Genomic DNA, 12,527 nt, shown 5'->3' on the forward strand with positions numbered 1-12,527 from the left:
GTTATTAAAGAAAGTAAGGGATTTTAATAAAAGTTCGTAATCTGATATGGCACTGATGGATAGTTTGTGGAGTTTTAGCGATGTTGATGTTCTGAGCCTCATACCCGATTATAATATATTCTCTCATGTTTCGCAGATATTTATCGGGTAATTACTTATTGGGAATCGCACATACCTGTATATTTCGGGTGTATATATACTGTATAATTTTAAAATAATGTGTGTGTTATAAACAGTATATAATTAACACAAATCAAGTTGTTGAAACTAGGAATATCATCGGGTATAATATTGTATATATTTAAAATAAATTTAAAAAATAAAGAAAAAGAAAATCATGTCAATATATAATTGGATAAATGGATATATATATATTGTCCTCGAAACAGGTACATCACCATATCCAATACCGCAAACAATTTTAAAAGTATTAATGTCATCGTAATTAACTACCCAACCCTATACCCGTCCCAGATATGTCAGCCATTCCCATTCTCAGGTTTTATCGCCATCCCTAGGTGAATGTAGTAGCGAGCTGGCAACTATTTGCAAAAAATAAAAAATAAAAAGAAACAACTTCATCTATTTGTAATATTCGTACCTCGGAGCATTTACATTAAAGTCTCTATATTCATACTTTCTATATAATACATTGGAATAAATATAAATAACAACTAAAACATCGTTACACTGGATTTTTTTTATAGAGTTACATAAAACTAACTAACATCTCTAATTTAGATGCACATATTCAACCTCTTATATGTTGTTGTAATTGTATGCAAAATAGGAAAAATAAGAAAATAAGCGTTTGTGCGTATGATAAAGATTGAGATAGAAAGTTGGATATGAAAGATTTTTAAAAGTCAACCAAAATTTTAATTTGTAGAAAATGTGTTTTTTACGTAGTTAAGTTATAGAGAAGAGAACTGAGGCTCCAATGCGACTATGCGAGTGTTATGTTCTCACCAAACAGCAAGGTCAAGTGACCTCATTAAAATGGTGTTACAAAGTGGGTTAGATGGATTTTATAAGTAGATGGCCTTTGGCTTATTGGCATAAGTTATTTATTGCTACTATACTGACCTTGTTTTAGTTGTTGTAAGACTAGCTCACTTTTGATAGAGGAATAGTTGCAATTTATTAGTGAAAAGGACAATTAGTAAAATTTCCTTTAGAAAAATAAATAAACAGAACCGAAAAAAAAACTGACCTTGTTTTCTGTTTTAAACCACCACCCAACGTTTATATAAATCATTAAATAGGTGCAGAGACGAATCACATAAAATTTGACAAGCTGGCGAGTTCAATGGCAAATACCATGAAGAAGCATGAGCAACGAATTGGCATTCCGAGTACTTCTAATGCCTCCCTTCCGGCATATCTATCTGGTAATATATATATGTATATATATATATATATATATTCCATATATTAAACGAGAAACCCCTTAATTTAGTAGCATCTGATAGCATGAAAATCTACTTCAATCATATTTTGCAAATTTAATTAATTAGTTGAACAAGTTATGAATAGTCTGTTTTGGAATCCTCTCTAGACTCTAATAGAGCAGATATGTTTTCTTATATTGTATACATAAAGCACTTTCACAAATGTCGTAACAATTTTTGGGTTGCATAGACTATGGATGCTCTAAATATTGTGTGTGGGTAACATAGATGTGAAGGCTCTTATAAAAGTATAAACGTATTGTGCTATTTATTTTTATCTTTAGCTGGTTTCAAGAAGCTTTCATGATTTCTAGTCAATATTAGAAACTTGTTTTTATTATAGCTGATCCGATAGTTGAACTAGCTGATCAGCGGATGTGAATACATGTTTGCCAACTTATCACGAATTCTGAGAAACATACCACATCTTTCAACTAGTGGATCGTCATACATACTATTCAAATCCACTAGTTCACATAATGGATCACCTAGAACTAAAACAAGTTCCAAAAATTGACTCGAAACCATGAATACTTCTCCAAACTACCCAAACATCAAAAAAATATATATATAATATAATAAAATAATAATCCCAACTTATCTTGGAAACCGACGGGCGATCTAGTACTTACATTATATGAAGCATCCATTACGGGCGACTGGGAAACAGCAAAGCTCATGTTTGACAAACGCCCAGATCTGGTGCGGTTTGGTCTCACTAAGAATCTTGACACAGCACTGCATGTGGCGGTGACAGTGGAAGAGACACGGCACACCTTAAATTTTGTGAAGAATTTAGTATATATGATGACAAAGTAGGAGCTGGAACTGAAAAATAAGTTTGGCAACACCGCTTTTTACATAGCATGTACATTTGGAAATACGAAAATGGCTAAGATTATGATGGAAAAGAATCAGGGTCTGTCGTACATCCGTGGTTCTTATGAAAGTTTGCCATTGTTAGCCAGTGCTTTAGTCGGGAAATACAACTCAGTGAAGTATCTTTATGATAGCTCCGAGAAGATGAATAGCGATCATTGGACAGATGATGTTATAGAACTTACACTATTCTATTGTCTGGAAATGGTTTCTTTGGTATGTAATTCAATCTTGTGTTTCTCCATGATCAATTTGCTTATAAGTTAAAGTGTATATATTAATTCTTGAGTATTATTCTTAAGGAAAATTAAGAAGCCCTTTTTATTAAGTATCTAAGGATCAGTGTTAACTTCTTAATTGTACTATTTACTATTTTAATCGTTTTCTTGCTTTCGCATCATTAAGAGATTGTCATTTGTCTTCCCCAGACATCGTCTTCCAAATTGTGGAGGACCATCCAGAACTTAAGCTGAAAGGCATATCTTTACTTATTGTTTTGGCTCGAAAGCCTGAAGGATTTAATAGAGTAGAAAAGAACTTAATCACCCGAATTATAGAATCAAGTAAGCACTAATCATATTTCACAGATAGATATACGATGGAGCATTAATTTGATTGATTGTTCCTTATTTGGTACTTGTTTTTTCAGCATTTAAATTGTTTCATATGGGAGTACAACCTGCCTCTGAAGAGGATACGTATGCAATGAAATTATTAAAAATCATTATGGGACATGCTACAAGAACAATGAACGTTAATGACATTCAGAGTATGCTCAAAGGGCCTGTCGTCGAATCCAGATTTGAACGAGACACATATCGTACTCCTCATAGTGTATTGTTTGTTGCTGCGGAAGCAGGCAACACTTGGTTTATTGTTGAGTTGCTTGGAACGAATCCTGATCTTATGCTTATTAAAAATTGGGAATCGCAAACTATATTTCATATAGCTGTTATTCACAGTCATCTAGGTATCTACAACCTATTATATGAGATCGGCGACTTCAAGAACGAAGTATGTATATTATGTGACAAAGATGAGAATAACCTGCTTCATTTAGTTGGGCGCAGTACAAGGTCCAGTTCAAGCTTCATGGCAGCCAAGACGTCTGAAGCATCTCTATTTATGCAACGAGAATTGTTATGGTTCAAGGTATATATATCTTTAATCTCGACCCATGACTTCTTAACTAATTATTTCAAGTATAAATTAAATATTACAGCTACTGTTCGTTCAACCATTCCCTACTAGCTAAGTGTGAATGATTGAGCTAATGTAGTATGAAATGGTATAATACTATAATATTATCTTGAGTGGAAAAAGATCGATGTTGAATGATTATAATGATAATAAATCATAAAAGGAAATGAGTTATTCTGTAATTTACTAGCATAATTTACAAGTACTATACCCTAAAAATAGCTATTTGAAAATTTGGGAGATCAACTCATAAAGATTAATTAAAGGTTAGGCCAATCTTTCTCCAACATCAACCAAATATATTTCTTACAAAACAAATAAAGTTTAGTGCAATTTTAGTACATCACTACACAACTTTAGTATTATTTTTGAATTTATTGCAAATAGCTACCTCAGTTTTCTAAAACTTGTAATTTTTGTACATTTTCTAACCTCGTCTATTTTGTCTGTTAAGTCAGGGGTACTTTAGAAATTTTGTTATTTTATTTAACTTTTTATTTTCTTTTCTTTTCTTTTAATCAAGTTTCGCTCTTTTATACTTTTACTAACCCAAGTATCCTTAATACCAAGCATCATTCATAGTCATCATCGATCATCTCGTCTTCATCTTTCATCAATGATTTAAGACCCCAGTCTCAACTCCATCTTTTTCACTCCAAATCCAACATAACGTTACATTCGCTACCTCATGGATCCATCCCGCATCTCAATAATAATAATAATATAATTATTCCTATTGTATCAGTTCAATTTAAATCAAATCAAAATCAAACACATTCAACCCTACAAACAACACAACAGATCCATTCACCCACATGACTCACCCGCACCGTCCTCCACCGTTAAACCAACCCACCTACAACATCATCCCAATCCACAACCTCCTCGCCGACCACCCTTCCCTCCGCTTCCCCCGAAATACGCGCTACCACCTCCGCCCTACGCTCCGTCAGAGACCTCCGAAGACCACCCTTCATCCCATGCCAGATCCTTTGCTTTGGGAGGACAGCCACGACCGTGTTTCGCCGGAATGATAAATTCTGGCCGAGAGTAGTTGTTATTCAACACCACTAGCTTGTCATGGTCAATCGGTTTCTTCAACTGATCGGCGAGAAAAGTGGTCGTAATCCTCCGGTAAAGAATAATAATATAGAGTTAGGGTAACATAAAGATCCAAATACTCTTAAAACTCACCCGCGGGTGAAAGAGGACTTCCTCAATAGTCACCCGCGGAGCATATAGAACACCCGCATAACTCAAGACAAAGGAAGAACAATAATAATTTCTAGAGACTATGTGCGGGAAGATCCTAGCATCCTCAGAAGTCATCCGCAGGGTGTTACTTCCACCCGCAAAGATGACCAAAGGGTAACGCCAAAGGATAGCTGTAATTAACCAACTCCTCTAGAAGATTTACAAGGATCTTTCCTTGGGTAACACGAGACGTAACAGCCAATGATAGAAGGACAGCTGGCGAGGTTGTTATAACCGTGCACATTGTCAAGATAGCTCGTCCTATCATATGTAGACACATGTCCAGGTTGTTATAACCGTTTACACGACCAAATGGGTTCGTCCTATCAGGTGCGGACACGTGTCCAGGTTGTTACGAAAGAATCTTCTAGAAAGGGACAGCTTGGCCAATCATATTTCCACATCCTTCGGCTATAAATACCCTTCATCATCTTCATGAGATATTCATTCACTCCCCCACAATCTACTCTCAATACTTAGTACTTTCTCACCATCAGAAATGTACTTATTCTCACGCTGGAGGGTGGTTACGGGAAGACCCCCCCCCCCTTTTTGTCCTTCCCGTAACGAGCTCATGGTGGTTGTTTGCAGCTTTTCGTCATTGGACTTGGGAGATCGACTTGTATCGTTGTTTAGTAGTCGTTTGACCCATACCATGTGGACCCATTGGATCTAGACCCTTAGGGGATTAGGTCCGTGTTTCTTCACATAAGTAGATTCGATGTAGTTTGAGATCGAAGATTCACTTGAACCATCCTTTTCTTTAAGCAAATCAATTGCTGCAAATATCATCTGCATAAACACACACGAAACTTCAATTTCTAAACATATATACAAATTATCTACAACAATTGGAAGATGAAATTACCCCTGGGTTAACTGGTTTGGCGGCCATTGAAGGAAGTAGGGTAGCATAGTGTGTGAAGGTGTGGGATCTTTTGAAGTGATTTATGTTCGGACATGATGATCGATGATGACCTGGTTGGAGGATGCTTTGTGTTAGGGATTTTAGGGTTAGTGAAGTTAAAAAAAGGGGAATTTGATTAAAAGAAAGACAAAATTACAAATTTTGTCCTTTAAAAAAAGCTAAATTACGGTTCGTGTCATTTTCTAAGTTTCCTTGCAGGCGGTGTACTTTAAACTTTTTTTTCCTACAAGTTATGTCCTTTACGCTAACTGGGTTAGAAAAACTCTGTTAAATCCCATCACGTGAGAAGCATGTGAGGGTATATTGGTCTTTTTGTCTTTTTGTCTTTTTGTCCTTTTGAGCATACAGTGATGGATCTTAATAATATTAATAATAATAATAATAATAAACAAGATTCATACAGAGAAGACGAGTGAAAACTTGAGTCGATTGAAGCGATTCACCGATGATTAGATGGTGGCGGTACTGTTGCAGGTTTTAATCCGAAAACTTGAGTCGATTGAAGCTTCTGATGGTGCGTTTTAAGTTTTAATCCCTATATCAGAGATGGCGGTGACGCTGTTGCAGGTCCGCCGGAGAAGACGAGTGAAAAGAACAAACCGGCGGAGACGGCGGCTTCTTACGAGGAGCAAGGGGGTTGATGGAAAAATCGGGTAGGAGATGTTGGTGAACGGTTGTGTGGTCAGAGATTTCGGTAGACGGTTTTGTGGCCGGAGTTGTTAGTGACGACAGTTTCCGACATTGGGTGGTGTTCAGGCATGGTGATGATGGTGGCGACGATTCTGGCATGGTGGTTGGTGACGGTAGGGTTGGTTTATTTTTAGAGATGAACAAAAATCAGAAATTAAAACCCTAAAAAAGAGGTGTTTTGTGATAGAACCCTAATTCCAAACGAATCAGAATTGAGGACGATGGTGGATGAGGGAATCGGAGATGGAGCGGTGGCTGGTAGCGGAGCTATGGTGGCGGTGGTGATGGTGTTTGAGGAGTGGTTATGGTGATGGTGTGGTAGAACATAGAGAGAGAAGTGAGATGAGGCAGCACAGAAACAGAAGAAGAAGAAGAAGCAGCAGGGTAGGTAAAAAGACAAAACTACCCTCACATGCTTCTCACGTGATGGGATTTAACAGAGTTTTTCTAACCCAGTTAGCGTAAAGGACATAACTTGTAGGAAAAAAAAGTTTAAAGTACACCGCCTGCAAGGAAACTTAGAAAAGGACACGAACCGTAATTTGGCTTTTTTTAAAGGACAAAATTTGTAATTCTGTCTAAAAGAAAAGAAAAATAAATAAAATAACAAAATTACCAAAGTACCCCTGACTTAACGGATAAAATAGACGGGGTTAAAAAAAGATACATAAATTGCAAGTTTTAAAAAACTGAGGTGACCATTTGCAATAAATTCAAAAAGGGTACTAAAGTTGCGTAGTTAAACAAACAATAGGTACTAAAATGACACTTAACTCAAACAAATAATATGAAAACAATCTACTCCATTGATTTTACTAGCATAAAATTAGAGATCGATGAAGTAGGGCTGACAAATTGTGTCTAATCAGGTACCTAATTTGCCCGTCTTATAATAAAGTAGTACCCTATATATAGAAATACAACCCTAATTAATTAAATGACTAAAGTACCCTCTACTAATGTTTACTCTTAGCATTCCCCTCAAGGTATACGTACAAAGATTGTCTTTTTTTCACTTTGGTCTAATCAAAGTTGTACCGTTACAAAATTCTAGTGTATGACATTTAGCTTGCAACAATAATAGGAAAAAAGTACAAATATAATAATAATAATAATAATAATAATAATAATAATAATAATAATAAAAAAGCTACCTAATGATGAATTTTTTAAGACAAAGTAAAAACAATAACTAACAAACAGAAAATTAGTTGGTTGTTTTTGGTGTTCTTTCTCATTTATTTTTATCAATACTGATGTATAGCAGTAGTGATATATCGTACTAAACTACTCAACTGTTCATGTAACAGTACATGGAAATAACGAGTTGTGTATAACTTGTGTACGTTGTAGGAAGTTTATGACATGGTGCCACCTTATATGAGGGACATGAAGAACAATGACGACTTGACACCGTATGAGTTATTCTCTAAAGAAAATAATAGACAACTTTCTGAGGGATTGCAATGGATGAAAGACTGCATGGTTGTTGCCACACTTATCATCACCGTTGCCTTTGCCGTAGCCTTTACAGTTCCAGGTGGCTACAACCAAGACCATGGACCGCCTATATTCATTCATAAACGTACCTTCTTAGTTTTTGTTATTGCAGACGCCATTTCTTTATTCTCTGCCTCAACTTCACTCCTAGTGTTCTTGTCTATCCTCACATCTGGTTACGAGCAACTCGATTTCCTTTTTTCATTACCTAGAAAGCTGCTGGCCGGCCTACTATCACTTTTCATCTCTGTGGCAGCAATGATGGTAACTTTTAGCGCAAGTTTCTTTGTGCTATACCACCAGGGGTTGAAATGGGTGCCAATCCTTATTGCTGCATTTGCCACCGTACCCGTCATTGTGTTTGCAGTATTGCAATTTCATATTTTGGTGGATATGATTCGCTCTACATATGATTCTCGTTATCTCTTTAATCCCAAGAAACGCATGCTTTACACCAGAAAACAGAGGTTACATTCTAACAATTCTCCTTGGTGGCGTTTCCCGTATAAAGGTATCGTTAAAAGTTATTCTCCAAACAATGTTGATGCGCACTTGGATTCATTAATTATGCATTTCCTTTTATATGTAGCTTACTATGTATTGATGATTGTTTTGCTGTACTAAGACTCCTTACAGCCACCATATATGAATTGGATGTTTGATTTTCTTTACAAATGAATGTGAACCTGTTTAAAGTAGTTTTAACTTTAACATATCACTTGGATGTAGTATTGGTTGATTGAATCGCGTTATAAGAAAATTATGGAAAATGAAACATGATGTTAATTTAGGGAGTCATCTCTGGAAGTATAATGGGCGACAAAAAGAATGTGTTTATGCTAAGCAATAGCTTCCCTTTTGAAGAGGTAGGTCCCAGCAGAGCCCAGTTGGACCCGCAAGACTCACCTTGAACAGGGACGTCTGCGCAATGACCAACTGCTCCAGCAGGACCCACCATGCTCAAAGAACCTTACGCGCAGTACGCCAGCTGTACCCGCAGGGAAAGCCTCCCAATGGTAAAGTATTCCGCCTGTTCCCGCAGCTGCGGATACAAGCCATCAGGGAAGGCTACCCGCACTAACAGCATGGCTACACGCACAAGGCATTCGTTACTTCAGTAGTCACATGAAGGAATGAGCAAGGCGGGAATACTCCCGCCTAAATGAGCCAGTCCGTATGCTTCTGGAAGGTCTTTCGTACTATACCTACTAAGGTATGGGCGGAACAGACAGTTTGACGAGAGGAGCCCATGAACTAATCACAGGGTGACAGGTCACCGACAACAATACGAGGAGGAGCACCCTCTAGTACTGTTTGTCACTATTAGCCGCTGCCTACTCACCAACCCTTACGATGGGACGTGCGCAGCCTATAGTTGGTGGAACAGTGCGTAGCCGGCAATAAAGGAACAGTATACAGCCGACCTTATTACTGTTGGCCGTAACCTATCCACCAACCAGCATGGCCTGTGCGTAGTCCACTGTTGGTAGAACAGGAATACTATTCAGCCGGCTGTACCTGCTTGGAAACCTACCTTCGGCTATAAATACTCCAACACCTTGGAATGGTAAGGACATCATCTGATATCTCAATCTTATCTAGCAATCTCTTAATATACACTTATATTCAGAGCAATCTAGTCTGATTCTCACGCCGGAGGGTGGTCACAAGGAGGAACCCCCCCCTTCTCAGTGACGAGCTTACGGTGTCTGTTTTGCAGGTTTCCAGAAGAACAACCTTCTCTGCTGAACCTCATCCCCGTGGGAAACATTACTTAACCCCCAGATTATCTATAATCTGTCCAGGGTTCACTTAGTGTTTCTTCACCTTTGCAAGATAAACTCCACAGCATCCGCTACCGTATCGACAACCTGCACGAGACAAGTAATGGAATTAGTTTACGTCTCGGGCGTGAAATCATGTGACATCTGACTTACCTGGTCAGCAGGATAATCTGAATGGTTTTCTTTTCCTCTAAAAACACCTGTCCTGGTCAATATAGAAAACCAAGGATGTCTAGCCTGAGATATAAACATGAGAAAATAAGTTCATATAAAGTTATAACCTCAAGACTTAACTAATAACATAGTCCAGTTATATAAAATTTAGAAGGAATAAAAGCAAACCTGTCTTGCACCCTTGATGTCAACTGATGGGTTGTCCCCAATCATGTTATAAGGGTTTCAAAATTGTTGGATTTCATGTCTTTGTAATCGCCATTAGGATCACCATCACTTGTCAACGATTGAAGTTGCATTAATATGGATTCCGCATTCTTGAACACAAAAGGATTTGGTTTTCCAAACGAGATATACTTCAATGGCTTGTGGTGAATACTACAAGACATGCATTTAAAAAAATAAGCAAAGAAAAACAATAATATTTATGCAGGTGATATAGTTAATAACATGTCAGAAACAGAGATTTAATTGAAGAACACAGAATCAGCGATAAAACGGTGATGGAAATCTTTATTAAAATATTAAACCCAAACCAAAACCACCAAACCCTAGAAGAACTCACTCAAAACATGTCAGAAACAGAGATATAATCGAAGAACACATAATTAGCGATAAAACGGTGATGGAAATCTTTATTAAAATATTAAACCCAAACCAAAACCACCAAACCCTAGAAGAACTCACTCAAAACATGTCAGAAACAGAGATTTAATTGAAGAACACATAATTAGCGATAAAACGGTGATGGAAATCTTTATTAAAATATTAAACCCAAACCAAAACCACCAAACCCTAGAAGAACTCACTCAAAACATGTCAGAAACAGAGATTTAATCGAAGAACACATAATTAGCGATAAAACGGTGATGGAAATCTTTATGAAAATATTAAACCCAAACCAAAACCACCAAACCCTAGAAGAACTCACTCAAAACATGTCAGAAACAGAGATTTAATCGAAGAACACATAATTAGCGATAAAACGGTGATGGAAATCTTTATTAAAATATTAAACCCAAACCAAAACCATCAAACCCTAGAAGAACTCACTCAAAACATGTCAGAAACAGAGATTTAATCGAAGAACACATAATTAGCGATAAAACGGTGATGGAAATCTTTATTAAAATATTAAACCCAAACCAAAACCACCAAACCCTAGAAGAACTCACTCAAAACTATTGAGTTCTTCAATGATACAAATCATAAAGTGATAACATACAAACAAAACAAATTAAAACAAACGGCAATACAAAACTCCATTAACGATCAAAGAGGACGATCCTCTATTCTCACTTAAGTTTTTTTTATATAAGAAGATGATCCCATATAAACGCAGACTATGCTCAAGATGACAAGTCTAACTGTTAAGCCCAATAGCTATCCAAGCCCATCAGCTCTAAGCCCATTAACCAAACCTCATTAACAAAACAAGCATAAGATGTTAGAACTAAAACATACAATATTTAATACAATGTTTAACACAAAATTTTGATTATACGAATTGAATTTAAACATATTTCAACCCCCCCCCCCCCCTCCCCCCCTCAATTCGATAATCTAAACACATTTTAAAAAAAAAATTAATAACACGAACGGACTATAGCGAAAAAATAGCCTTTTTGTTAATAGTTTTTTTTTAAAAAAAAAAAGATGTTAAACCAAGTAACAAGAATAAAGAAATATAATAACCTCTTTAATACTACCTTAACACGACACAAACAACCATAATTCTCAAATAGAATATCAAGACTTAGATTCAGAATCATTCTAGGAAAAAACACACTATCAAGAATTTATACTTATCCTTAAACTCACCTTCAAATGTTAAAAACACTAACAAAAAATAGCAAAACGCTTTTATTCAACAAAACAATAGACTTGAACGAACACAAAACAAATACCAAAAACAAAAATAGAACATTTAGACTTTCATTAAGATGTGACACAAATAAAAAAACAACCCTATAAAAAAACATCGCAATTAACCTCCATATTTTTAAAGAAACACAACTGAATGTATTATAAGATCAACAACAATTTACAACTCCTAACAAGAACTTGAGTAATCAACTACTACACCCAGATTTACCAAAACAATTAACCAAACAACACCTAATCAAATAGACAACATCAATTCAAAATAGATATCTTGTCTACAGTACAGATCAAAAGACTGCCAACATATCAAGACAGTAAGACAAAATCAGACAACATAGACAAATATTACCGGGTAAACCTTTTTAACAAAGAAAGAACTTGAAAAACCACATTCAACTAAACGCAAACCATATGTCAGCATAAGACCTTTCTCTAAACAATAATCAAATAGAAAGTATATCCTAGTTAGAAGAACCATATGAATCTTATTAGTGGAACATAGACAATTTCCGAAGAACCAAAGAAACATAACATTTACCAAACTCATGTAGCATCTGTTGGACTTAATTGGATCGAGCAACACGAACAACACCGATAATTTTCTGAGAACTCCTCACGACTCTTTCAATATTATTAAGAACGAAAACCACACAAAATACAATAACCCTAAACCATCTATTTATACTAAAACTATTGACTTTCTTATCAAGAAACCTAATTAGACTCAAACTAGGAAACCAAATAAATTAATAATAATAACCAAATCATATTCCTAATTTAATA

General features: G+C 36.1%; 3 protein-coding genes across 3 annotated transcripts; 2 read left to right on the top strand and 1 right to left on the bottom strand.

Annotated features, from left to right (window-relative positions):
* The first annotated feature begins 2,339 nt into the window (after positions 1-2,339).
* LOC143549447 (uncharacterized) lies at positions 2,340-3,585 on the top strand. Its single transcript, XM_077040347.1, has 3 exons — positions 2,340-2,550; positions 2,980-3,482; positions 3,553-3,585. Exons 1-3 carry the CDS (start codon positions 2,340-2,342, stop codon positions 3,583-3,585), a joined length of 747 nt encoding a protein of 248 aa, XP_076896462.1.
* Positions 3,586-4,447: 862 nt separating this feature from the next.
* Positions 4,448-5,789, bottom strand: LOC143549457 (HMG-Y-related protein A-like). The gene is made up of 2 exons (XM_077040358.1): positions 5,463-5,789; positions 4,448-4,673 (listed from the first exon to the last, which is right to left on the bottom strand). Exons 1-2 carry the CDS (start codon positions 5,580-5,582, stop codon positions 4,470-4,472), a joined length of 324 nt encoding a protein of 107 aa, XP_076896473.1. The 5' UTR covers positions 5,583-5,789; the 3' UTR covers positions 4,448-4,469.
* Positions 5,790-6,623: 834 nt separating this feature from the next.
* On the top strand, positions 6,624-8,564 carry LOC143549465 (ankyrin repeat-containing protein NPR4-like). The gene is made up of 3 exons (XM_077040370.1): positions 6,624-6,689; positions 7,756-8,369; positions 8,492-8,564. The coding sequence occupies exons 1-3, from the start codon at positions 6,624-6,626 to the stop codon at positions 8,562-8,564; spliced, it is 753 nt and encodes a 250-aa protein (XP_076896485.1).
* Positions 8,565-12,527: the final 3,963 nt, after the last annotated feature.

This window comes from Bidens hawaiensis, unplaced genomic scaffold (assembly GCF_021521415.1).
Source record: "Bidens hawaiensis isolate Kalapana, Puna unplaced genomic scaffold, B.hawaiensis_p1.1 tig00000978_1, whole genome shotgun sequence".
NCBI classification, from domain to species: Eukaryota; Viridiplantae; Streptophyta; class Magnoliopsida; order Asterales; family Asteraceae; genus Bidens; species Bidens hawaiensis.

Coding starts and splice junctions, on each gene's coding strand:
- LOC143549465 (XM_077040370.1), top strand. CDS start 6,624: ATGGTGGATGAGGGAATCGGAGATGGAGCGGTGGCTGGTAGCGGAGCT. Junction 6,690..7,755: donor CTATGGTGGCGGTGGTGATG/GTGTTTGAGGAG, acceptor TGTACGTTGTAG/GAAGTTTATGACATGGTGCC. Junction 8,370..8,491: donor CTTTACACCAGAAAACAGAG/GTTACATTCTAA, acceptor TTTTATATGTAG/CTTACTATGTATTGATGATT.
- LOC143549457 (XM_077040358.1), bottom strand. CDS start 5,582: ATGCAGATGATATTTGCAGCAATTGATTTGCTTAAAGAAAAGGATGGT. Junction 4,674..5,462: donor ACGGACCTAATCCCCTAAGG/GTCTAGATCCAA, acceptor CTCTATATTATT/ATTCTTTACCGGAGGATTAC.
- LOC143549447 (XM_077040347.1), top strand. CDS start 2,340: ATGGCTAAGATTATGATGGAAAAGAATCAGGGTCTGTCGTACATCCGT. Junction 2,551..2,979: donor GGAAATGGTTTCTTTGGTAT/GTAATTCAATCT, acceptor TTGTTTTTTCAG/CATTTAAATTGTTTCATATG. Junction 3,483..3,552: donor GAGAATTGTTATGGTTCAAG/GTATATATATCT, acceptor TAAATATTACAG/CTACTGTTCGTTCAACCATT.